The sequence below is a fragment of the Microcaecilia unicolor genome, chromosome 9 (genome assembly GCF_901765095.1).
Source record: "Microcaecilia unicolor chromosome 9, aMicUni1.1, whole genome shotgun sequence".
NCBI classification, from domain to species: Eukaryota; Metazoa; Chordata; class Amphibia; order Gymnophiona; family Siphonopidae; genus Microcaecilia; species Microcaecilia unicolor.
Window position 1 is genome coordinate 40,930,880 of NC_044039.1, and position 19,336 is coordinate 40,950,215.

The 19,336-nt window shown below is 43.7% G+C and overlaps 1 protein-coding gene across 1 annotated transcript in view; it reads right to left on the reverse strand.

Moving 5' to 3' along the window:
* Positions 1 to 19,336, reverse strand: part of CACNA1C (calcium voltage-gated channel subunit alpha1 C) — a 1,308,019-nt gene that overhangs the window by 542,141 nt on the left and 746,542 nt on the right. Inside the window, 1 exon segment of the mRNA XM_030214166.1 lies at positions 18,314 to 18,453. Within this exon segment, the coding sequence (XP_030070026.1) occupies positions 18,314 to 18,453 (140 nt within the window).

Below are 19,336 nucleotides of genomic sequence, written 5' to 3' on the forward strand. Positions count from 1 at the left end.
AACATTAATTTATGTACAAACCTCTAATTAACTGGATCATTTGGATTTTAAAACAGGCTGCGCTAATGAGATAATGCAAACCACTTGCATTAATTCAGGGATACAATTATTTAGCTGCTTATTTTCAGATGATGTTTATTATCCTGGAAGAGCTTTCTTAATTAACCTAATAGAAACCCCTGCTCCTACTAATTTCTATTTGCTACCAGTTTTGTCAGATTGTACAGAGACACTTGCCATGTGCTGTTTATGAGGTCAATTTTTATAAACCATTGCTTGTTTTCAATGGCACAACTTGACAATATCTGACATATCTTTAGTAGTCATGAGCACTTTACAGGACAGTGACCAGTAATACTAATAATTCACATTTACAAGAAAGATCCTTCTTTCTTGCACTGGCTTGCTTGTCGGAATGGCATCGTGTATGGTACGACTCACTTTTTCTGATCTAAATAATCACGTTCCAGTTATTTTTAAAAACTTTAAATCAAGGGTAGGAACCTCAAGGGACCAAAAATGGGTCAAGGTTTATGGTTTATTTAAGATTTTATATACCACCCTTCCTGTGGGCATGTATTTTGGTTGGTGCATACTTGCACTACTGGGAGTGTGTACTCTTTGTATGTAGTGCACACTCTTTAATAAGAGTGCACAGATTTAATGACATTCGTTCTGGAACAACAACACACAAAAAAAAGCCAGACAAAAATAGCATGAAAATGTTCTGGCTGCTTATCCCTACAATGCACACTGCCCCAGTTGTGTGGATAGCCATATTCACTAAGGATATCTTGAAAACCCAACTAATTTGTAGTCTTCGAAGGATGCATAGCTGTTAAGTCTGATACTCAGCACTTAACCAGCTATGGGACACCGCATAAAGATAGAACTGACTTTTATGGGGCCCCATTTGTGCAGTTTACCTGACCAGTTAAGTACAGAATATTGGCACTTAACCAAAATGGCCACTTTGGCGCTAACTAGTTATTTTCAGTGGCCACTAACTGGTTAAATGCTGCTGAAAATGATTGGTTAGCCCCGAACAGGACTAGAAGACTGAGGAGAATAGTCACAGCTCTTCAGGACCCTTCACCTCTAGGTCACCTCTTCAAATCGCTACTCAGGTAGCCCATATGTGGGGCCTTTATGCTTAGATGTTTTTAAATTGTTTAATTTAGGGATAGATATTCAGCCCATGGTGGTCACAAGTTTTAAGCTGCTTACAGCTGTGGGCTGAATTAACCCTGAATATTCAATGCTGGACCATGTCCATGATCTGGCACTGAATATCCAGGTATGTGTGGTCACTAGAAAGTTAACCAGGCTTTGGCCCACATTCAGACCAATGCCTGGTTAGCTCAGCAGATAAAATTAGGACAGCCTTTTTGCTGTCCTTATTCATTTATTTAGCTGGATAGCAGACTTAATATAGCTGCTATCTGTTTAAATTCTGGCTCCACCCAGGCTCCGCCCCTGGACCGCCCTGGCACTACCTGGAGAGTACCTGGATGGTTGCAAGCGATATTGCTGGATGATCAAATAAGTAGAGTTTAAGTGGGTTAAACTGCCCGGTTAAATCCTTTTGAATATTGGTCCCCTAAGTGTTTTTGTTCTATCTAATTAGGGGTTCTTTGAGGGTATAAGGAGTGGAGGAGGGGCCTAATGGTTAGTGCGGTGGGCTGAGAACAGGGGAATCAGATTTGATTCCCATTGCAGCTCCTTGTGACTCTGGGCAAGTTACTTAACTCTCCACTGCCCCAGGTACAAAATAAGTACTTGTATATAATATGCAAATGCTTTGATTGTAACCACAGAAAGGCGATGTATCAAAACCCTTTCTCTTATGTTAAGGTGCTGGGCACCTTTTCTGGTGGAATAAAATATGCACATTTGTGTTACTTGGAAGCTGTTGGTGCCAAAAAGGCACAAACACTGAGTGGAGGGTACAAGATATGCCAGGGGAGGGATAAGAGTACTAGGAGAAGTGGTGTTTTTCCAGTATTTGTCAGACAAACACCTGATTTAGGGTTTTTTTTTTACTAAGCTGTGGGAAAAATGGCCCTGCAGTAGCGGCAGGGGCTATTTTTCCCATGTGCCAGGACCCTTTTTACTGCAGCGAGTTAAAAGACCCCCCCCCCCCCCAAAAAAATGGCCATGCGGTAAGATAACTCTTACCGCATAGCCATGTGCTGGGGAGCACTTACCGCCACCCATTGAGGTGGCGGTAAGGGCTCCCAAGGTAACCCGGTGGTAACCAGGCAGCACGCGGCGATGCCTCATTACCGCCAGGTTAACGCTGTGCTAGACAAAAGAAAAATTCTGGGGAGCGCTGGAAATGGAGCACACTCAACCTGGAACTACCGCCGGCAGCTGTGTTGCCCCAGTGGTACTTCAGTTTTAACGTGCGGTAAGTCGCATTGGGCTTACTGCCACTTTATAAAAAGGCCCCTTACAGGCATATTTTCAAAACACTTAGCCTTCCAAAGTTCCATAGGTTTCTATGTAACTTTGGAAGGCTAAGTGCTTTGAAAATATGAATCTATTAGTCTCTTTGCATTGGGGTGTTTTATTGGTGGTTTACCTGTTGAAAAATAGTATCATGAGCTCTAGTCATATGAAATGATAAATGGGATTTGTACAGCGCTGCGTAACCCTAGTAGCGCTCTAGAAATGTTAAGTAGTAGTAGTAGTAAATGGGATGGGATAACTTCCCTATGAGGAAAGGCTAAAGAACCTAGGGCTCTTAAGCTTGGAGAAGAGATGGCTGAGGGGAGATATGATACAGGTCTATAAAATACTGAGTGGAGTGGAACGGGAACACATGAATCACTTACTTGTTCTTTCAAAAAATACTAGGACTAGGGGGCATGCAATGAAGCTACTAAGAAGTACATTTAAAACAAATCGGAGAAAATATTTCTTCACTCAATGTGTAATTAAATTTGTTTTTTTGTACCCCGCGCTTTCCCACTCATGGCAGGCTCAATGTGGCTTAGGTACTTATTTGTACCTGGGGCAATGGAGGGTTAAGTGATTTGACCAGAGTCACAAGGAGCTGCCTGTGCCTGCAGTGGGAATTGAACCCAGTTCTTCAGGACCAAAGTCCACCACTCTAACCACCAGGCCACTCCTCCACTACCCAATTTGTTGCCAGAGAACGTGATAAAAGCAGTTAACTTAGCACGGTTTAAGAAAGGTTTGAATAATATCCCAAAAGAAAAGTCCTTAAGCCATTATTAAGATGGACTTGGGAAAATCCGCTGCTCATAGGCGCCCCGTATAAGAGGCTTGGGGAGGCTAAGCCTCCCCAGCTCGCCACTGCCCCGCCCCCCTGCCACTCGCCGTACCTTTAAATATTATATTTTTGCTGGAGTCGCGGGCAGCGCCGGCATTGAAGGCATCAGCAGGCTCATCGCGCTTCCAGCAGCCTTCCCTCGCAAGTCGGATGATGGCTCCGCCCTCGTAGAAACAGGAAATACGTCAGAAGAGGGCGGAGCCATCATCTGACTTGCGAGGAAAGGCTGCTGGAAGCGCGATGAGCCTGCTGATGTCTTCAATGCCGGCACTGCCTGCAACTCCAGCAAAAATATAATATTTAAAGGTATGGCGGGGAGGGCAGGAAGGAAACGAGGGCAGACGGGAGAGGAGAGGAGGGTTGCTGCACATGATGGATGAAGGGGAGAGGAGAGGGCAGGGGAGAGGAGGGTTGCTGGACATGGGTGGATGGAGGGGAGGGGAGAGGAGGGTTGCTGCACATGGTGGATGAAGGGGAAAGGAGAGGGCAGGGGAGAGGAGGGTTGCTGGACATGGGTGGATGTAGGGAAGGGGAGAGGAGGGTTGCTGCACATGGTGGAAGAAGGGGAGAGGAGAGGGCAGGGGAGAGGAGGGTTGCTGGACATGGGGAGAGGAGGGTTGGTGGACATGAGTGGATGGATGGGAGGGGAGAGGAGGGTTGCTGCACATGGTGGATGAAGGGGAGAGGAGAGGGCAGGGGAGAAGAGGGTTGCTGGACATGGGTGGATGGAGGGCAGGGGAGAGGAGGGTTGCTGCACATGGTGGATGAAGGGGAGAGGAGAGGGCAGGGGAGAGGAGAGTTGCTGGACATGGGTGGATGGAGGGGAGGGTGGAGTGAGGAAGGAGATGAGATGACGGAAAAGGAAGAGAGTAGAAAAACTGCACATGGATGAAGAAAATAGGCAAAAGCTGGATCCACTGGACAGTCAAGTTTGCGGAGGACCCAGCTTTTACTTACGGATGTAGGACAAGAAATGAAGAAGAAAGGCGGAAAGTAAACAAATAAATGGAAAGGAAGCCCTGGAAACAGAGTTAAGAGGACAGATAGCAGCAGAATCGGATACTGGGCCAGCACAATCAGAAAAACAAAGTCACCAGACAACAAAGGTAGAAAAGATCATTTTATTTTCATTATAGTGTTTGGAATATGTCCACTTTGAGAATTAGGTGTTCAACATTAAAAGTTTATTTACTTATTTATGACATTTTATCCCACATTAAACATGAATTAGGATGTTTTGTGGCTCTACATGAGAATTGTGATATTATGATCCCTTGTTTCAATATTGTTGATGGTCTGCATTTTCTGTATGGGTGGTATATTGGTGTATTAGGTTCTGCCCAGTGTAATATTTATGGTACAGTAAGGTTCAGAGTGTGTTTTTGCACAAAGTTGTGCATAGTGTTTTGCAGTTGAGCGATTGTGGTTAGTATATGCTTTGAGCAACCACTTTATTCTTTGACATATGATACATAACTAATATTTAAATTTAATAAAAGGTATTAATTGTGACATTTATTTATTTTTTTTCTGTGTGTGATCAGACAATTATGGATTTAAGCTCCACCCCTGGCCCCAACTGTTTGGGGAGGCTAAAGGGGGTGGGGTTAGGGGTTGGGGCCAGGGGTGGAGCTTAAATCCATAATTGTCTGATCACACACAGACCACCGACCGCCTATGCCGCTGCTTATTTCTAGGATATGCAGCATAAAATCAGTTCTACTGTTCTGGGATCTTGCCAGGTACTTGTGACCTGTATTGACCACTGTTGGAAACAAGATACTGGGCTAGATGGACCATTGGTCTGACCCAGTATGGCTATTCTTCTGTTCTTACATCAACTGAAACCTAAGCAGAGATAGCATAAAAAGTGCTTGCTTTGTCCAAAGCTTTACACAAGGGATTAAGGACGTCATTCTCCTTAACCTCCCAGAGTTTATTTCTGTGTCCACAATGAAACCAAATTGAAATTCCAGCCTCAGTTCTTAACTGGTAGCACTTACTATTATTATTATTATTATTATTTGCTACATTTGTATCCCACATTTTTCCACCTTTTTGCAGGCTCAATGTGGTTTACATATAACCGTTAACGGCGTTAGCTGATTCCGGTCTGAACAAATACATGGTATGAATGAATACAAAGTGATATTGTGGTATAATGAGGTATATGTATGGTAGGTACAATTGGGGGGAACTTAGGGAGGGAAAGGGGGACGAAGAGTCAGGTAATGTCTGTTACCGTCTTTGGTTACATTGTGTTGCAAGTCTCCAGGTATTTTTAAGTTGGGTCAGTGGGGTATGTTCTTCTGAACAGGTCTGTCTTTAGTGCTTTCCGATAATTTAGGTGGTCTAGCGTAGTTTTTACTGCTTTTGGTAATGCGTTCCATAGTTGTGCGCTTAGGTAGGAAAAGCTGGATGCATAGGTGGATTTGTATTTAAGTCCTTTGCTGCTTGGGTAGTGGAGGTTTAGGTATGATCGTGTAGATTTTGTGGTGTTTCTGGTTGGCAGGTCGATAAGGTCTGTCATGTATCTCGCTGCCTCGCCGTAGATAATTTTATGGACAGTTGTGCAGATTTTGAAAGTGATACGTTCTTTGATTGGTAGCCAGTGCAGTTTTTCTTGAAGTGGTTTGGCGCTGTCAAAACATGTTTTTCCAAATACAAGTCTGGCTGCTGTGTTTTGGGCGATCTGAAGTTTCTTTATGATTTGATCCTTGCATCCCACATAGATTCCATTACAGTAATCTGCGTGGCTTAGTACCATTGACTGTACCGGGTTTGTAAGATAAGGCAGCTACACGTGGAAGTTGAGAAATTGCTACTTCCACATGGAAGCTGATGGGTTTGTATGGTTCATTTCATATACATGTATATTCCTAAAATGATAGTTTCTGCTCAGGGCCACCGAGAGACTTAGCCGACCCCTGGGCAGTGCCGCCGCTACTAGGCCATCCCTAGGCCCGCCGCTGCTGCCCCTCTATGACTGCCACTGCCACCCCCACCCCAGACTGCCATATAGCCAGACCACAAAAATTGGGGGGGGGGACAAAAAAGTTTGCCCCTCCCCACACCTCCCTGCTCCCTGCTGCAACTCCACATACCTTGGCTGGTGGGGGGTCCCCAAGCTCCACCAGCAGAAGCCTTCCTCCAGCAATGTTCTCCGCTGCACTGCCTGCCCTGCAGCTGCTTTTCCCCTCATGTAACGCAATGTGTGCGATGTGAGGGGAGAAGCAGCTGAAGGGCAGGCAATGCGACAGAGAACATTGCTGGAGGAAGGTTTCTGCTGGCGGGGCATGGGGACCCCCCACAAGCTAAACCAGAGGCCCCAAAGTCCTGTGTCTGATCCTCCCCAGCCTCTAAGGGGGGCACGACGCTGGAGTTCTCTCTCCTGCTCTTGTCAGGACGTGATCACCCGGGTCAGGAGACAGACCCTGGTGCCGTGGTACCATTGGAGGTTAGGCCCAAGGGAATCTTGTCTCCCCTGCTACCCCTCTCGGCGGCCTTGCTTCCACTGTACATGCCAGCAAATGCACATGCTCTGTGTTGGTAGAGCCTTTTCTAAAATACTGCTAATCAATAGAAATAAAACGAAATAAAACATGGAAAAGAAAATAAGATGATACCTTTTTTATTGGACATAACTTAACACATTTCTTGATTAGCTTTCGAAGGTTGCCCTTCTTCGTCAGATCGGAAATAAGCAAATGTTGGTAGATGACAGTATATATGAGTGAAACATCAAAGCATTTCAGTGACAGTCTATATGCATGGAGACAGGGGATGAGTGAAACATCCAAACATTTCAGTGACAGTCTAACAGGATGGAGGTAGATAGGTGAAACTCAGGGAGACAGGAGAGGAATACAATTTACAAGGCAATACAATTTTATGCTTTGTAATGGGCTAGAAAACCCAGATCTTTGTTAAGTCCTGTCTGGTGGATGTCAAAGTATTTAGTCATTTTGACTTCAAAATGATTATATCCAAGTGTAACAAGTAACAAGTGTAACAACTAGGGGGAGGTAGAAGCCTGGGTCCACCTGTCTGCAGTGCAGTGCACCACTACTAGACTACTCCAGGGACCTGCATGCTATTCTAATTGACATGAGTCAAAATGAAAATTGCCACACGTCCATTTTGGGTCTGAGACCTTACCACCAGCCATTGACCTAGCGGTAAAGTCTCACACGGTAACCGGGTGGTAATGACCTATGCGTGTCAAATGCCACTTGGCGTGCACCCAATACGTGCGCCCAAAAATAAAAATTATTTTTTCGGATGCGTGTATCGGACACGTGCCAAAAATGAAATTACCACACGAGCCACATGGTAGCCAGGCAGTAATTCCATTTTGGCTCATGGTGGGCGCTCGTAGACACTTACATGGCTTAGTAAAAGGGCTCCAAAATAGTCCTATTTTTGTGTACTTTCTCAACGAACATTTATACTTGCTTCCATACAGGCATACGGCTTCATTTTAGTCACATCGACAGGATTTGTCTTGATATTTCAGAAAGTCACATATATGCCTATCTGTCTTTAAAAAATAATCTACAAATTTGTGCCTTTTTGCCCTCCATCTGTCTGAATAGTCATTTATCATCCCCTAAGGGGCACAGATAGGGCAGGAAAGCAGAATGTCCATATTGGTTTCATTTTCAAATCTGACCATGGATTTTAAAGCATGAAACTGAGCCACAGAAATAGACAGGATTTAAGTTTATTCATAAAAACCTAAGAGTAGCCATACTGGGTCAGACCAATGGTCCATCTAGCCCAGTATTCTGTTTCCAAACAGTGGCCAAGCCAGGTCACAAGTACCTGGCAGAAACCCAATTAGTAGCAACATTCCATGCTACCAATCCAGGCGATTTGCTACTCTTCAATTTGTCAAATTGTGCCATTACATCTTCCAGGTTTAGAGAGATTTCATTCAGTTTCTCTGACTCATCAGCTTTGAATACCATTTCTGGCACCAGCGTCTCTCCCAAATTTTCTTCAGTAAAGACCGAAGCAAAGAATTCATTTAATCTCTCCACTATGGCTTTGTCTTCCGTGAGTGCCCCTTTTACCCCTCGGTCATCTAGTGGTCCAACTGATTCTTTTGCCGGCTTCTTGCTTTTAATATACCTAAAAAAACTGTTACTGTTTTTGCCTCCGATGCAATCTTTTTTTAAAAGTCCCTCTTCGTTTATATTATTTCACTGCAAATCAAAGAAGTACACAATCAATAATAAAAAATGTGAAAAGACAGGAACGCCAATAAACAAGAGGCCAGAGGTAAAATGAGTTATGTTTGAAAGAGAAAACCAGGAGGAAGGGACAACTAGGGGAGAAGTTATCAACGTGGGCTACCGTTAAGACTATTAACCCAGATTATCAGTAACTAGGTCTCATTGAATAAAATTGGATCTGCGCTAAAACAGCATGAGTTGTGTTCAAATAACCCATCTTAATGGTAGCCCATATTAATAACTTCCACCCTATGTCAGTATAATTTCTCTTTGAAGATTAAGTACAAGGTTTTACAGTTCAAAAGCACCCAGGGACTTAGCATCTGTGCAGACTCGCAGAGTGCTCAGAAGTACCCCCCAAACTGGCAAGCATGTTACTTCTGAAGATCTGAAATAATTAGCAGTTGATATGTAATGAATATAATAATCCACTGAAAAGGGGAATTGGAATCAGTGTACCAGAAATTCATAGTTTTCACCCCGTATGGAATATACCATGATCTATCTTGCCTCACTATGCTATATTATAAAAACAGAAAGTGTCTGTATCATCTACTATACCAGTTCCAACTTTAAATTCTGTAACATAGTTTAGTTTGGAAGCAATATGATTATGATTCTCTACCCTCTAACTGTTGGAGGTAGGGGAGGAGGCCTAGATATTAGGCTATGTTTATGTTAGAAATTTTTCCCCTTATAGGTTTCTTTTTTCTGTTTGTCCCCTTTATCAGAAATTTCTGTAACAAGTGGATTCTTGTCATGTATTTCAAATTAATAAATATAAAGTTTTAAAACCCTCCTCTCACTGCATTTAGCAGATATACAGGCTGAGTTTCATCCCATGCTGCATCCATGATTTATATATGCTATAAAAATAGGCCTCACGACAGAATTTTTAAAATTCTTCCTCCTAAAACATCATCCCAGGCTCCTCTCTCAATCATCCTAAATAACACTCCTCAATAGGGGTGTGTACTTTCAACTGTAGTTTATTTTGTTTCACTTTTTTTTTAACTTCTATTTTTGAGCAAAGAGAGACAATAGTTAAAGGAAGACATCATTCCAATCATTACAGTTACTGGATCTGTACTGTGTAACGAGCATCTTAGGAGATATCACCCCTCCAGGAACAATAAGCACTCTGGATAGCCTGGTTTATATCTGGATTATCCTTCAGGGCAAATGTTACCTACACCAAGATAGCAATTTCAGCAATCACATTTTTCCAGTGACCTATTTGAGGGGAGTGCTTCCAAAATAAAAGGACAATACGCCTTTGTGCATGAAAGCAGAGCACGGCGAAAATTTGGGGGGCTGACACTCAAAGGCATTTATGGGGTTTAGCAGATAGTGCTAACCAGGAAAATGCTGGTGAGAAAGACAGTAAGAGTCAGGGGTGATAATTACTTCTGCCAGCCTGGCCACTATGGGGCTGATATTCACGGGAGGTAGCCAGACTGCCTCCCGCTGTTGGCGCTGATCCTGGATATTCAATGCCGTTTCTGGTGACTGGCATTGAATATCTGGTTTAGTTTTGGCTGGTTTCAACTTAACCGGCCAAGTCAATATTCAGCGCTGGCAGGTTAAGTTGAATCCGGCCAAAGATAGGCCTGCTATATTGGCAGCCTAATTGGATCACCTAACGTAGCCAGCAATGCGCTGAATATTAGTGGATAGCCGGTTATATTGCGTGCCCGAATTTGTGTGCAGAATTTTGAGCACCATTTAGAGAATTTGGGGTAAATGGATAATAGTCAGTGAGAGACAGCCAGTTATCTCTGCTTAATATTCATAGGTAACTTATACCCTCCAGATTCTGTACAGCGCACCTAGAGATTCGCACTGAAATCCAAGTATATTCTATACACGTAACTTAATTGACTTCACAAGCTAATCAGCATTTTTAACAGCACTTAACTGGCAATAATGAGCACTAATTGGCAATAATTAGAATTTATGCGCACAACTTGCTAAGCATATTCTATAGCGCAGTGCGTCTAAGTTCTAATGCATGCAGGCAAAAAGAGGTGTAAATCTGCATATAAATCTGTGTGCAAGGATTTAAGTCACGTTTTCGTTAGTGTAAATGGAAGTGCGTAGTTTTCAGCTCTGGGATGTCAACTAAGTGTATTCTATATACCACACCTAAATTTAGGCACTGCTTACAGAATACACTTAGCTGGAAATGTTTTCCAAGCAGATCTTTTAGGCACTTTATATAGAATGTCACCCATAGTGGCTAATCGGCTATATCGCGTGATATAGCCAATTAGCCCTGCTATTCATCACTAGGTTTAGTGGTTAAATAGGACCACATAAATGGAATCCTATTTTAACCATTAGGAACTTAACCATTTAGCACTGAATATCAGCTTAACCGGTTAAGTTCCGGCACCCAAAAATGGATTTACAATGTCAGTCACCGGGAATGGCTTGGCATTGAATATCCGGGGTCAGAGCCAACCACGGCACTTAACAGGCTGCCTCTCTCCTGCTAAATATCAGCCCTCCCGGTCTTTGAAGGCTCTCCATATATTCTCAAAGCTGTATGGGGGCCACATTCTCCAACAACTTTGCCAAAAATGGCTTATTAGCCACAAACTTATATGTCTCAGTGAGGGTACATAAGAACATAAGCATTGCCATACTGGGACAGACCGAAGGTCCATCAAGCCCAATATCCTGTTTCCAACAGTGACAAATCCAGGACACAAGTACTTGGCAGAAACCCAAATCGTAGCAACATTCCATGCTACAAATCCCAGGGCAAGCGATTGCTTCCCCATGTCCATCTCAGTAAGAACATAAGAATAGCCATACTGGGTCAGACCAATGGTCCATCTAGCCCAGTATCCTGTTTCCAACAGTGGCCAATCCAGGCTACAAGTACTGGCAAGATCCCGGAACAATAAAACAGATTTTATGCTGCTTATCCTAGAATATGCAGTGGATTTTCCCAAACCCAATTTTATAATGACTTATGGACTTTTCTTTTAGGAAATTAACCAAACTTTTTAAAAACCCTGCTAAGCTAACTGCTTTTACCACATTCTCTGGCAACGAATTCCAAAGCTGAATTACTCATTGAGTGAAGAAATATTTTGTACAATTTATTTTAAATGTACTGCTTAATAGCTTCATTGCATGGCCGCTAATTCTAGTATTTTTGGAAAGAGTAAACAAGCGATTCACATCTACCCGTTCCACTCCACTCAGTATTTTATAAACCTCTATCATATCTCCCCTCAGCCGTCTCTTCTCCAAGCTGAAGAGCCCAATACAGATTTACAGATATAAATAAAGATAATGAGAATGATCTGGAAAAGTAACTGCATTTTCAAACCCACGTGTAACCTGTATTTATTAGGAGGTGAAGGAGTCTCACATTGTAAAGACAATGTCAATGGGGTCTTGAAAGTTCATAGTGTACAATGCCATTTTATCAGTCATTTAAAGACCTACAAAACCCCCAGTCAAAACTAGTATCTCCAAGTGCAACAGGACCAGCTAAGATCAACAACCATGCATCTTCAACAATAAAGGGGCTTTGATGATGCCTTACAAAATTATTGTTATTCCATTGTACTGTAACTGAGAAGTATGTGTATCAGAACAGTGCAGCCTGTATTGCCAACAGCTTAAAACTCCATACAGCTCTATGAGGAGTACAAGAGATACAGTTACATTATTGCAATAGATAGGACGATGCCATTCAAATTATCCAGGGTTGAACTTACTCAAATTATCTTTGGCCTCTAGTAAATGAATAATGGAAAAATGTTTATTTTCTGATAACTAGCAACTGCTTCTCAAGGAGATATTCACAACATATTTGGCAGAAAAAGAAAACATTCATCACATCCTAAAGGAAGAGACAAAACTACCACAGATGTTTCTTTCCAAGTAACAACTCCGTGCTACCCTCACAAACACATAGGGGTCCTTTTATCAAGCTACGGGAAAAAGGTTCCTGCCATAGGCGTAGTTTGACTGTTTCATTTGGGGGGGCAAAGAATGGGCGAGCATATTAGCATATTCATTTGCATATATACATATGCAAATGAATATGCTAATATGGAGGAAGGAATTGAAATTTACAGGCAAAATATCACAGATGCACATTTCAAAAAGCTGACATATTTCAATTAATAAATTCTGAATAAAATACTTTTATCTACCTTTGTTGTCTGATCATTAGTTTTTCTACTCGCTTGGTCCCAGTGTCTTCTGTTTTATGCAGTGTCTTCTTTCCAGTAGGCTTCCCTCTGCTCCCCACCCTCCCAGTCCCATCCATCTCTTGCTCCTTCCCTCTGCTCCCCACCCCTCCCAGTCACATCCATCTTCTGTTCCTTCCCTCTGCTCACCATCCCTCCGTCCCATCCATCTTCTGCTCCTTCCCTCTGCTGTGCCTGACCTCTCCCAATCCCATCAATCTCCTGGTCCATCCCTCTGCTCCCCACCCCTCCCAGTCCCATCCATCTCTTGCTCCTTCCCTCTGCTCCCTACCCCTCCCAGTCCCATCCATCTCTTGCTCCTTCCCTCTGTTCCCCACCCCTCCTAGTCCCATCCATCTTCCATCCGCTCCCCCCCCCCCCGCGAGGTCCAAGATTGTGACTCCGTCTACCCCCTCTCTTCCTCCCTCCCTCCCTCCGGTGCAGGCAGCAGTCTTTTTCAGCATTCCTGACAGCAGTAGCGATGTACACGCTGCCTTCGGTCTGCCCCGGAAGCCTTCTCTTCAAGTTCCTGTTCCCACCTATGCGGGAACAGGAACTTGAAGAGAAGGCTTCGGGGCAGAGCCGAAGGCAGCGTGTACATCGCTACCGCTACCAGGAACGCTGAAAAAGACTGCTGCCTGCGCCGGAGGGAGGGAGGAAGAGAGGGGGGTAGACGGACACGCTCCTCTCTGTCCGCTTGGCTTCCCTGCCCTCTCTGTCTGCGTCCCGCCCGAAAGGAAATGACGTCAGAGGAAGGCGGGACGCAGACAGAGAGGGCAGGGAAGCCAAGCGGACAGAGGAGCGCGTGCCTGCTTGTGTTTTTTTTTTAACTACTGGCGCGGCGGTGCCTCGTCGTCATTTGGGAGGGCATTGCCCCCTCCCCCCCCAGTCTACGCCCATGGTTCCTGCGCTAGTGGCAGAGGCTGCTTTTCCCATGCGCCAGGGCCCTTTTTAGCGCAGTGGTTAAAGACACACACGGCCATGCGGTAAGAGAACTCTTGGCCAAGCAAGGGGGAGCCCTTACCGCCACCCACTGAGGTGGCGATAAGGGCTCACGCACTAGCCTGGTGGTAATCGGGCAGTGTGTGCCGATGCCGGATTACAGCTGGGTTAGCGCCAGGCAAGACATTTCCAGGGTTTTTCTTTTCCCCCTGGAAATGGCGAGTGCTCGGCACAGGACTACTGCTAGTGGCCGCGTTGGGCCAGCGGTAGTCCCGGAAGAGCGAGCGGTAAGCCCACACTGGCCTTACCGTTGCTCTGTAAAAGGGCCCCATAGGTAATGAATTGTCCAATTACATATATATGCATCTTATTCACCTCCACAACACAATAAATCAACTTTAAAAATGGACCCACTCAAAGATTCTTCTCCTTCAAAAGACGGGGGCCAATAAATGTCCAACAATCAAAAGAACGGCCCAGCGTCTTATAATTGTTAAGAAATTCTTTATTTTCCAATTACTTGAAAACTTTTATATATAAAACAAGTTTTTTTTTCTTTCTTTTTTCTATTCCATTAACTTTATAAAGTCAACTTGATTACTCTGTATAAGGACTGTTGACCGACATGCGGCATGTTTCGCTATTGCTGCATCAGGGTTCGGTCCACTACAAATATAAACAAACAATACCAAATTTCAGATATTTCTTTACAAACTTTTGTTAAAACCAGACCTATCATAAAAAGATATACATCACTTACCTCATTGAACGTCATCCCCCTAAAAGTTCTTAACATGGCGACAACGGCAAGTTTATAATATGATCCCCCAATGAGAAAAAGGAGTGCTCTGGCCAATCACTGTCTGATACATCACAACAGAGAACTCCAATCTAATTGGTTTTTTAGACCCTTAGGATATAATGTATCAAGGGTAAATATCCAAAGTTGTTCCTTGTAGTTCAACAATTTATGACGATCACCACCCTCCCTACCCATAGTTACAGTATCAATAATTCTCCAATGTATATCAGTTATATCATGCGTTAATGGAATAGAAAAAAGACAAAAACTTCTTTTATATATAAAAATTGTCAAGTAATTGGAGAATAAAGAATTCCTTAACAATTGTAAGAGGCGGAGCCATTCTTATTCACCTCCTGCAGACCTTGGGCTCATATTCCATTTATTCCTGCTTTAAGTTTACTAAGACAGGCTAGTAGATGGACTTTGTGCATCCTTATGTGGGCTTTTCCAGCATGAAAAGCCCATTTCTAGTGCAGCTGTCTAAAGGAGCTCTTTTCTGATTGTTTTATTTCTGGCCTTGCACTAATGTTAGTATTAGTGTGTGGCCATTAAAAAAACAAATTAACACAGGTGCACTTAATTGCCTCCAATTTAGGAAGTGCTAAGGGATCTCAGGTTATGGACGCACTAACCAGTTAGCATGGTGGTAGTGTCAGTACACTAACTGATAAGCACATCCATGCCTATTCTACATCCCTGATATGCCCCCTCCAAAATAAAATGAAAAGAGAAATACCGTCCCCCTGATTTTAAACCGATGGTGGCAAGTGTTTTTTAAATGTTAACCATTGCTGGCTGAATGAGCCTTCAGTGTTCAGTGTTGGGCCATGTCCTGACACTGAATACTGGGGGATAAATGTGGACGGGCAGGCTGCCAGAGCTTATGTGGGCCTGGCGATATTCAGCCAGGGCCTGCAAGAGAGCGTTATGTGGGTCCCAGCTGAATACTGGCCAGGACCTTCATAATCTTTTGTTTTAAAACAAAACAAAACCTCTAAACCCCTTCCAAACTCCCTCCTTCCCTCTTCCCAGCACACTCTAACAACCGACCTCCCTCTCTTGCACCCTTTAGAGGTCCCACCCCTGTGGGAGGTCCAACCTCCCCTTCACAGTATAGGTAGCCCCCCCTCCCCCCAGTCTACCTCATGTCCCTGATGGTCCGTGGGTTAGATGGGGGCAGGAATGAATGCCACTTGCTCCTTCTCCTTGCAACCGTTAGAAAAAAAAATGGCTGCCATGACTTCTCACTGTAGCCTTGTGATACTACACAAAGTACTATGACCTGCCATGAGAGGTCATGACAGCCATTTCCATCTAGCAACCACAATAGGCAGGAGCGAGTGGCCTTTGCTCCTGCCCCCAACTCCATGAACCAATAGGGATATAAAGTGGGCCTGGGGGGGGGGGGCTGCCTATACAGTGGGGGTGGGTGGGTCGGACCTCCTAGTGTGGTAGGACTTCACAGGGGGTGCAAGTGAGGGAGAGAGTTCATTGTAGTGGGGTGGGGGAGGGAAGGAAGGGGCTTTGTAACGTGCTCAGGGAAGGGGGGTTTAAAACAAAAAAAACTATGGGGTGTCTGCTGATATTCATTGCCAGCACCCCATAATTAAGCAGCCTAATTTAGGACCACTTAGCTATGCAGGTGTTGGCACTGAATACTGCCGGTATCTGCATAACCCCAGGCTCTTCCCTTACACTGTCTCCTGTCCCACCCCTGACCTGCCCACTTTTTTTGTGAGCGGTCAGAGGTGATATTCAGTGGCACTGCCTTTCCTGCTCGCTTAAATCCCTTTGAATATCGGTCAGTGTGTGCTTATTGTGTGCAAATGGCAAAACTGACACAGAACACTTTAGCGTGTCTTCCGTTAGGCCATTTCCCTTGCATTAGGGGCAAGTTAGTGCCTGATGCAGCTTGGTAAAAGGGTCCCAAAATCCAGGTTAGAGCTCTGCATGGCTCCTATTAGCTTAGTATGGGAGTGACTTTCACACTTTCAAAACTTTGTGACTCTTGGGCAAAAATATGAATGTTGTTAGCTGGAACAAACCCTTTTCATTCTCTTTCACCAAATATCTCACCAAATAAAAAAGGTAAGACCTTTCCCCTATTTTAAAACAGCGTTTGACGTTTTTTACTACAAAGTCATTTTTAAAGCACCAGTGCTACATTTCCAACTGCAAATCACAGCACTAGCCACTTAAAAATACTTTCAGCTATCAATACACCTACATTAGCCTATACAACATTAATGGAATGAACTCTTAGAAACATTAGGGATAAGCAAAGGACAGATATGGTCACTCCACAGTAAAATTATTGTAGAACTCATTTAACAAAATAAATATGACTATAGGGGATAGCAATAATCTTCAAACACTAGTTCATGCCTTCTGATTCGCTGTATGCCATTTCAATCAAAAAATATGCATTTGGCTCCTGAGAATTTTACATTATGTAATATTTTTCTTTTTTTTCCCCCCCTCCTATTTCTGAATATCTCACAAGGGAACTTGTCCTGAAAGAATTTCTATTTGATTACTGCCAGGGACCTTGGAAACTGCTGCACCAAGTTTTAGAGGTCTTAACTTTTAGAAGGTCTGAAATAATCTTCAAGAACTTTCAACTATGTCCGAAACAAATATGCACTATGTTGGCATTCAATTTGTACAGTACTCTTGCTCAAAAGAACAAAATAAATAAAACAAAAAACATGTAAGCCGCACTGAACCTGCTATCGAGCGGGAAAGAGCGGGATATAAATGCTATAAATAATAATAATAATGCCACTTTCAGCTCAGTATTATGTGGGAAATATTTAATCCCATAGAGAAGGGATCAGTTTGAGTTTAATATTTAATCTTGCTCACAAGAAGGCCTTTGCTTCCTCAGAAGGGGCTGCGTGTTGCTGATTGTCTCTTAAGGCCAGGGATGCAGTATGACCACTGAAATGAATCCCAGCTTAACACCTGAAATTGCAATATTGGCTAAATTAAATGAACAAGATCCTTTTTTTCTTCACTTTTTGTTTCTGCTGATCAACAGCACCACCAGGGGTGAGATTGAGGCAAGTTCCAAGTGACCAGGGCAAACAAAGGGGGTCATTTAGTAAAGATTAGCTTGAGTTATCTGCAGCAGGGCCCATTTTATTCCTATGGGCCCTGCTGCAAATAACTGAAGCTAATCTTTAGTAAAAGACAGCAAAACAGTAAAAGCATAAAAAAGTTTATTTGCCAAAATGCTGACTCCAAAACTCCTTTATCTGTCTATCCCATTGGGAGATCTGCCCTTTTCTTGGTGTATCTGTGCACGTACTATAACTTCATTTTTACTATTAACTACTGCCTGTTTTTTGTTACTGAGTTTCTTATCTATGGATCAAGTTCTTTTTTTTTTATATGTCCCATGTAATCCTATGTGTGATTGTAATCTGTGTTTTTTTGACTGATATTTAAACCTAGCGATAGCCCAAGGGTAGATGGGACCGCTTCTATAGCCACCTATGTCTCGTTTGAACTTACGCATCTTCCCTTTTTTTAACTCCTGTTTGAAATTGTTACTGCATATTTTCACATCTTGAATCATAGTATTGGTGATCAACAGCCAACCAGAAGGCTGCTCAGGACTGTCAGTATATTTCTTGTTCATAATTTCAGCTTTCTGGTTTCTGCTTCCCAAGACTTGGTTAACCTGGGCTACTGCTTTATTACTTGCAATCACACATTAGATGTGACCAACCAGCCAAGTTTCCATTGTTGCACAGATGAGGAAAACTGTTTCATGATTTTTGTTCTGATAAAAATAAATTGAAAAATCACTTACTAGGAACTCCAGATACCAGTCGCAAAGGTCGCAACACTCGGAAGGCTCGTAGCGCTTTAACATCAAACCCAGCACCTTTTCCTCCTATCGAGTTCACCCCATCTGCTTTGGTTGCTTGTTCTAAAATTGCACTAAAAAGCCTGAATGAGAAGCAGAAAACAAGATATTGTGAGCTGAATCAATAGTCTTTACTGGGGCGAGACAGTGCATGGGGATTTTTTTTACAGGTTTACAGCAACAAATACATGCAACATGCAGTTCTTCTACGCTAGCTAAAAAGTGCATTTTTTGTAGTCACTTACATTCTGCACTAGGATCCAAAGATGTGGAAAGTAGGCTGGGTTTTGCCCTGCTACAGGATGTAAATAGCTTTTACAGATTTCTACAAGTTTTAACTAGCACATGAGGCAGGCATGCCGGCTATATTTGCTCATCACTGTTGTTATTATAAAATGGTACTACTCCCAACCTCCAGCCCCGCCTCCGAGCTTAACCGAGATTGGGTAGCAGAGCCGGTAATGGGAGGCGGGGCTGGAGGTTGGGAGGCGGGGATAGTGCTGGGCAGACTTATACGGTCTGTGCCAGAGCCGGTGGTTGGGAGGCAGGGCTGGTGGTTGGGAGGCGGGGATAGTGCTGGGCAGATTTATACGGTCTGTGCCAGAGCCAGTGGTGGGAGGCGGGACTGGAGGTTGGGAGGCAGGGATCGTGCTGGGCAGACTTATACGGTCTGTGCCAGAGCCGGTGGTTGGGGGGCGGGGCTGGTGGTTGGGAGGCGGGGATAGTGCTGGGCAGACTTATACAGTCTGTGCCAGAGCCGGTGGTTCGGAGGCGGGGCTGGTGGTTGGAAGGCGGGGATAGTGTTGGGCAGACTTATACGGTCTGTGCCCTGAAGAGCACAGGTACAAATCAAAGTAGGGTATACACAAAAAGTAGCACACATGAGTTGTCTTGTTGGGCAGACTGGATGGACCGTGCAGGTCTTTTTTCTGCCATCATCTACTATGTTACTATGTTACTATGTTC